At 43.3% G+C, this 7,502-nt stretch overlaps 3 protein-coding genes across 5 annotated transcripts in view; 2 read left to right on the forward strand and 1 right to left on the reverse strand.

The window, feature by feature from the left end:
• Positions 1 to 718, forward strand: part of LOC113652088 (MAR-binding filament-like protein 1) — a 5,702-nt gene extending 4,984 nt beyond the window's left edge. For both annotated transcript variants that reach the window (XM_027161002.2, XM_027161001.2), the window contains exon 8: positions 1 to 718. This exon is cut by the window's left edge and continues 406 nt beyond it. In XM_027161002.2, coding sequence (XP_027016803.2) covers positions 1 to 367 — 367 coding nt within the window. In that variant the 3' untranslated portion in view covers positions 368 to 718.
• On the reverse strand, positions 459 to 3,561 carry gnptg (N-acetylglucosamine-1-phosphate transferase subunit gamma). 2 transcript variants are annotated; one of them, XM_027161005.2, is made up of 10 exons: positions 3,400 to 3,561; positions 3,188 to 3,242; positions 2,329 to 2,451; positions 2,163 to 2,246; positions 1,943 to 2,036; positions 1,525 to 1,639; positions 1,276 to 1,358; positions 1,041 to 1,157; positions 772 to 853; positions 459 to 640 (listed from the first exon to the last, which is right to left on the reverse strand). In XM_027161005.2, exons 1-10 carry the CDS (start codon positions 3,446 to 3,448, stop codon positions 573 to 575), a joined length of 870 nt encoding a protein of 289 aa, XP_027016806.1. In that variant the 5' UTR covers positions 3,449 to 3,561; the 3' UTR covers positions 459 to 572. The 2 variants fall into 2 exon arrangements, with proteins under 2 accessions (XP_027016806.1, XP_047667023.1); XM_047811067.1 differs by lacking the exons at positions 459 to 640; positions 772 to 853 and having other exon boundaries at positions 1,068 to 1,216; positions 1,255 to 1,358.
• A 477-nt stretch (positions 3,562 to 4,038) lies between these two features.
• Positions 4,039 to 7,276, forward strand: tsr3 (TSR3 ribosome maturation factor). Its single transcript, XM_027161006.2, has 6 exons — positions 4,039 to 4,412; positions 5,156 to 5,366; positions 5,484 to 5,677; positions 5,849 to 6,019; positions 6,356 to 6,410; positions 6,561 to 7,276. The coding sequence occupies exons 1-6, from the start codon at positions 4,298 to 4,300 to the stop codon at positions 6,682 to 6,684; spliced, it is 870 nt and encodes a 289-aa protein (XP_027016807.2). The 5' UTR covers positions 4,039 to 4,297; the 3' UTR covers positions 6,685 to 7,276.
• The last annotated feature ends 226 nt before the right edge of the window (positions 7,277 to 7,502 follow it).

Raw genomic sequence — 7,502 nt, forward strand, 5'->3', positions numbered from 1 at the left:
GATCGAAGAGATCAGGGACAAATACAGCACCGTCTCCAAGATCCAAGCAGAAACCAACATCCTGAACATCGTCCTTCCTGACATCCGGTCGTACTTTCAGAACAAAGCAGGCGCCGAAGGACAAACACGGACGCCGGAGTTCTCGCACGCAGGCGGAGCGGAAATCAGCGTGGAGAAGAAGATGCTGGAAACCGTGGTAGAGGAGGAGACCTGGCAACCCGACGATCCGAATAGCGAGGACGGAGATACGGACGACGCGAGCGACAAAATGGTGAACGGCGTGATGGTCAGAGAGCGAGAAATAAACAAAGAAGTGCAGGAGAAAGTGAGGGAAGCGAAGACGCACGTTGTAACTGACGCCCAGTAACGAAACCAAGAACATTCCACACAGTGCCGGCAGAACGGCAGTGGGGTTCACAGCCCAGCGCAGGTAGACCAGAATGAACGAAACATTGTACTGGGTTTGTTTACAGTGTTCGTTGTTTAATTAAAAATGACATCATCGTATTCTTTAGGGTAAACTCAATAACAACAATAACAACAACAACAACAAATCCTGCAGTCAGCAGGTACTAAAGATTATCCAGGATCCCTGTATCACCCCTGAGGCGCTGGTCCTGTGGGGGAGAGGTTGAAGGTTCTGCAAAAGACAGAGGAAAGTGGGCGTGGCTTAGATTAAAAGCCATGACATTAAAACAAATGTACCTGTTATCACTGATCACACATTGTTTAGTGTTATTATGTGTGTGTGTGTGTGTGTGTGTGTGTCACCAGTGTCCACTTGGTATGAGACGTTGTGTCGGCTGAGCAGAGAACGCAGTCGCTCGATTTCATCACGCTGCTTTTCAAATTCCTGTCAACACACACACCATTATATTCCGTTCTCTCTCTCTCTCTCACACACACACACACACACACACACACACCGTTATATTCCGTTCTCTCTCTCACACACACACACACACCGTTATATTCCGTTCTCTCTCTCTCACACACACACACACATCTTTTGTGAGCAGCACACACGTGGGCACTCATACCCGTGTGCACTCTTCCAGGTTTTGATGTTTCGGGCTCGGCGTGTGTTGTTGCTGTCGATGTGGCGGTTGCAGAAACCCGGCTTCTTCAAAAATATCCCTCAGCATCTTGTTGTAGCCCTAAAGACAAAAAGAGGACAATAAAACAAGACTGTGTGTGTGTGTGTGTGTGTGTGTGTGTGTGTGTGTGTGTGTGTGTGTGTGTGTGTGTGTGTGTCTGTGTGTGTGTTTGGTTCACCTGTTTAGTGATGAGCTCTTCGTATCGAGCCTGCTCAATCTCATCCCATTCTTTCTGTAATTTCTCACTCAGCACTGGATACACTATACACACACACACACACACACACACACACAGTCATTAAGATGAACCACCATCCACCGCTCCATCATTTCTCCAACATTCTCCCTGCTACATATGATGAGGAAAGAAAAGAAAAAAAAACCACAAGTCTCACACACACACACACACACACACACACACACTTACCCAGGAGGGAGTGTGTGTGACACACGAGTGGCGTCTCGAATGTCAGGAAGTACACACACGTCTCTGGCTCAGAAACACGTGCTAGCCTACTGCTGTTCCCGCACGTGAAAAGGACCTGAAAGAGAACATTAAGTCAGAAACATTTTAAAAGTGTCTTTGTTTATCTGAGTAACTAAAGTGAGCTGAAGTCTAGATCGCTTTAGCAAAGACATGACCAAAGGGTGACGATCAAAGACCGACCTCCACACACACACACACATACACACACACACATACATTTATACACACGCACACACATTTATAAACACACACACACATTTATACACACACATATTTATACACACACGTATACAAACACACACACATTTATACACACACACACACATTTATACACACACACACACACACACACACACACCTTGGTCTGTCTGTTCACGCTCCCACAGGAGTCTCCTTCTCTCATCCACATGGCTATGAAGGTGTTATTCTCAATCTCCCACTCGTGCCAGATCCTACACACAAACTATTATTATTATTAAAATGTACTAACAAGCTCAGAACGTTTTACTTGGCTATATTTACCTTTCTACTTAGATCATAAGATGTGTGTGTGTGTGTGTGTGTGTGTGTATATATACCCCAGTATTCCGCTGTAGGCGTTCCACCTGAAGCTCTGTTCGTGCTGCGTCACATTATGGAACGGACAGAAGTCATATTTGTACCTAAGACCAGACACAAGAAACATATAAATCCACATCGCAATGCCACTGAGATTTTTATTGTAACAGTTAGAACTTTACTGACATGGACTCTGTGTAGCTGAAGCATTTTCCTGCCAGTCGGAAGAGATGAGGAGGACCAGAGATGGGAGACGGAGAGACTCGGCCCTGCAGCTGGCTGCCCTGTGACAGCAGGTGATTATTCAACCTGAGACAGAGACAGAGAGAGAGAGAGACATATTAAAAAAAAAAAACCCGATCTCAGTATCTTTAGGAAACCAGTGTTTTCCTTGCTTGATGATTTTCTGGTCTGTTTCTGGACCCGAAGGGGTCACTTTTAACATTCCCACAAAGGGCACTCATAAGAGTGTTCAGTAGGAGCAGATTGTTAAGGAGCACAAGGCTTTGAGTCTTTATGATTACAGCCGCAGCTCAAGAATATCCAGGGAGAATTACTGACGTGACATAAGGCTAAGTACGGTCACCCAGACTCAGAATTTGTTCTCTGCGTTTAACCCATCCAAAGTGCGCACACACACACACAGCAGTGAACACAAACCCGGAGCAGTGGGTAGCCATTTATGCTGCGGCACCCGGGGAGCAGTTGGGGTGGTTCGGTGCCTTGCTCAAGGGCACCTCAGTCGTGGTATTGCCGGCCCGAGACTCGAACCCACAACCTTAGGGTTAGGATTCAAACTCTCTAACCATAAAACCCATAAAAAAAACCTCACCTAAATCCAATTATACATTACAGGCTTTACATTTTTATGGGAAGTGCAAATGTTTTGTCTCATCTACAGCTGCATATGCAAACGACATTCTTTACATTATTATTATTATTATTATTATTATTATTATTATTATTATTTTGCATTTGTAGGCAACTTGGTCACTTGATAGACATCAACAAAATCTTAAGAAAAGTTTATGCTAAATAAACTCACCCAAATGTATTTGGTTCCTCCACGATTTTCATCTTCCCCCCCAACACAAATGCCACTGGAACAAAGTATTATTATTATTATTATTATTATTATTATTATTATTAATATTATTGTTGTTGTTGTTGTTGTTGTTGTTGTGGTTGACAGGATCCAACACCTCATGTCCTAATAATGCACAAAACCGCTATATAGTCTCATTACACAGGACTTACCCAAGCATGCCAGCAACGGCAAACGTTGTCGAATAAATACCTCGATCATAACCGCAGGAATTCGTTTGTTTTGAGAAGAAAATCAACACTGTTTACAGGACTTCCGTTTCTGTTTCACCGACTGTCGCCATATTGTCTCTGTGTTAATCACGTGACCCGAAGGCGTGTTCGTCGTTCGGTGTAGAAACGTTGCACAATGTTGTGGTTTCATTTATTCGGAACTAACGTGTCAATCTTTATAAACCTGCTCCTGTTGTACAGATGTTTATAACACGTAAAGTACTTCAAGTCATTTCGTATGAGATAATAAATCGTGTGTCAAAATCGTTACCGGTTATAATGAATACAGGAGTTTGTGTGCTGCAACTCGTAAACACGGAGTCACAGTAAATCCGACAGCACGTGAAGGAAGCATCGAGTGTTATCAGGACGCTAACAGACATCCGATAGAAAGCTGCGTTTTTAACATACAAAATATATTTTTATTTCCAACAGTTATTATAATATAATATAACTGTTATTGATAACAATAACATCCTAATGAGTTGTCTGTGTGTTTATGGTACGTTTCATATCAATGTAGTGTATAGAGCAATAGCAGATTTGCAGACCAATCAGAATCCAGGCTCACATCCGGGCATTCTGGTTCTACCGCTAGCGTCTCGGATGTTAGCATGTTAGCATGTTACGTCACATTCAGTCGCTCAAATCTGTTAGCTGACTTTTGTTAGCATGTTGAACAAAATGGAAAGTTTTAATTTGGACTAAAACATGATCGCCTTTAGTGTACACGCGTTAGGGCGTCGTTAAGAAGAGTTAGTGGTCATTAGGAAAGGTTTATCCAGTAACGGTGTAGTATTTTAGTCACCGGTTCTGTCTCGTGACGTTAGTGTTAGCAATGGGGCGAAAAAAACAGCTCGAGCGACAAACCAACAGAGGCAAAGACAAGCGACACAAGATGAAAGGAAAGTCTTTGGAAACGTTCACAGAAGAAATGCACGAGGTTTTGGAAGGTGTGTGTTTGAGTGTGTGTTTGTTTGTTTGAGAGATCTCAGTGGTTAAGGTGTTCGACTACTGATCGGAAGGTCATTGGTTCGAATCCCAGGTCCACCAAGTTGCCACTGCAGGGCCCCTGAGCAAGGCCCTTAACTTTCAATTGCTCAGGTGTATAAACCGAAATAAAAATTGATGAGTGTCTGCTAAATGCTGTAAATGAAAATGTTTGTTTGTGTGTGTGTTTGAGTGTGTGTGTGTGCGTGTGTTTGTTTGAGAGTGTGTGTGTGTTTGAGTGTGTGTGCGTGTGTTTGTTTGAGAGTGTGTGTGTGTGCGTGTGTTTGTTTGAGAGTGTGTGTGTGTTTGAGTGTGTGTGCGTGTGTTTGAGTGTGTGTGCGTGTGTTTGAGTGTGTGTGCGTGTGTTTGTTTGAGAGTGTGTGTTTGAGTGTGTGTGCACGCATCAGATCCTTGTGTATCTTTCCTTTTCTGTCTTTTCTGTTTTCCAATTATTGTTGTGTGACAATTACGTGATCCAAAAATATTTAGTAGAGTGTAAATTGGGTTTTCTAATAGAATCAGTTTCATCATAGAGATCTTTATACATGTGAGTCAGGGGTCCAGCAGTGGGGACCACCTTAGCCACCAGGCTACCACATCCCTCATAATGTTTAGTGTTAATGTGAACGAAAATAGCTTACAAACGTTGTAAAAACTGTGTGTGTGTGTGTGTGTGTGTGTGTGTGTGTGTGTGTGTGTGTTTCAGCGAGTAAAAGTGCAGAGTCTGAGGAGGCGGGAGTGAGTGTGAAGTTGCCTTGTCCTCTGGCAATGTGGGAACTGGGTCATTGTGACCCGAAGCGCTGTACTGGACGCAAACTTGCACGGAAAGGCCTGGTGCGCTGCCTCAGACTCAACCAGCGCTTTAATGGCCTTGTCCTCAGTCCCATGGGCATCAAATACGTTACACCTGCTGACAGGTGAGTTCTGTCTGAACTATCACTAAACACAGCCAAGTAACACTGCTCTCAGGGGAATTTGAATTGTGCCGGATGAATCACAAACTGTCCTTCATCACATCGATCTGTGTTTATCAGGGAGATCGTGGCTGAGGGAGGAATTGCAGTGATCGACTGTTCATGGGCGCGGCTGGAGGACACGCCCTTCAGCAAGATGATCGGCTCGCACCCAAGGCTGTTACCTTATTTAGTGGCGGCAAACCCAGTGAACTACGGCAAGCCGTGCAAGCTGAGCTGCGTCGAGGCCTTTGCAGCCACCTTCTGCATTGTAGGTAATCACCTGGTCGTTGTTTGTTTGTTTTTTCTTAGAGCCCTACCTTTTACTTGTCCTTTTGTTGCTATGAACAACGCATCACACGTCAATCAACGGAAAAGAAGTGTCACCGATAAAGGCTAGAAGATGAGCTTGAGGTGCTAACATTGTGTGTTTGTGTATGTGTTAGGTTTTCAGGACCTGGCTGTGCTCCTCTTAAGGAAGTTTAAGTGGGGTTTGGGTTTCCTCAAGCTGAATAAAACACTCCTAGAGCAGTACGCCACCTGCAAATCAGAGGCGGAGCTGCTCACCGTCGAGAAAGAGTACTTCACCTCCACTCCTGTAGAGGAGGAGGAATTAGGTAAGGCTTTTCTGCATGGTTCAGGGAGGGTTTCAACCCCGACACACCTTCATTGGCTTTCCTCTTAACTCAGAAGTGCACATATTTACATCACTTTGATGTACTTTTAATACATTTCATCTCTGTTTGATAATTAGCTGCATATGGGCAGATGAATACAAATCAATCTTTTTTTTTTAAGGATCTTGTCAGGTTAAAAGACCTAATGAGAAGTTTCTGGTAAATTCTTTGATCCAGTTAGCTTCAAGGATTCATGTAATGAAAGTTAGCGCTAAAATAACAGAAGTTTAATAAACTAGTGTTTAATATTTGCTCACGTGTGTGTGTTTGTCACAGATCCGTTTGATGTGGACTCTGGGAGGGAGTGTATGAACCTCAACAGACCACTGCGGTAGGAAGAAACACTTCACTGTTAACTCACGGTGTTCATCAATTTGAGTTTGCTAGGCGACTACTGGGGTGTTTCGGTAACCTGTCGTTCTCAGTAACACGTTTTATTTTGTGATTCTTGTCTCATTTTCTCATCGTTTTGCGCACATAGAGAGGAAGAAGACGACACCGAAAGCAGTGCCGCAGAAACGTCTGAAGAAGAAGAACAAGAAGAAGAGGAGGAGAAGGAGTCGTCTGAAAAAGACCTTGAAGAAGAGATAAAAGAGAAGCAATAGTGAAGAAGAGGAGTGATGCTGAAATGCAAAAAAGCATTTGGGTGTGTCCCAAACTTATCGAGCTTGATCAAAGATCAAAGCCATTTTGACTGAGGTCAAGAAAACCCATGTTTTAGGAATGTTTAAGCTACAGGACGGTGTGTTGCTGATAGTTTTAGAAAGTGGTCAAACAAGTCTACAGAGCGGTCTACAGAGTTTAACTGGAATTTCCTGACCGTTTTTGTCTATTTATGACCCCTGTCTCTCACACACACACACATACACACACAGGCATACGGTCATGGCGAATTGGAGAATGACCCAATGTGCAATGTCACAAGTTGCTTGTGATTAGAGAAACTGCAGCATGTATCACACACGTACGAAATTAGTGTCTTTCAGGACGCAGCACTGAAACATAGAGCCATCGTGCATTCGGACACTTTTCTAATCATCTCTGTGTTTTTAGGACTGAAGGGTTGGTCAGAGACCGAGGTGTGTTCGTACAGTCGGTTGTACAATCGTCGGTGTTACTTTTACTCTACGAGCTCTTAAAATGCACTATAATGCAATTATATTTTTCTCAATAAAAAAAGTGTGTACGTGCTGGAAATGTTTGTTGGCATTCACTTTATTGATGAATTCCTATTTCCCTGTAAATGTGTCACAAAGTGGTTCAGCAGTTTTGTAAACACTTAGATAATTTTTTTTACCTATTCATCCCTCAGTAGTTATGCCTTGATGTTGTAGAACGTCCAAGAAACGAGCGAGTTCCAGTTTTCATGTGCGTTTTAGCCTGTATCGCTTTCTCTTGGTTTTGTCCCACATCTTAAAATGCT

This window comes from Tachysurus fulvidraco, chromosome 3, assembly GCF_022655615.1.
Source record: "Tachysurus fulvidraco isolate hzauxx_2018 chromosome 3, HZAU_PFXX_2.0, whole genome shotgun sequence".
Classification (NCBI taxonomy): Eukaryota; Metazoa; Chordata; class Actinopteri; order Siluriformes; family Bagridae; genus Tachysurus; species Tachysurus fulvidraco.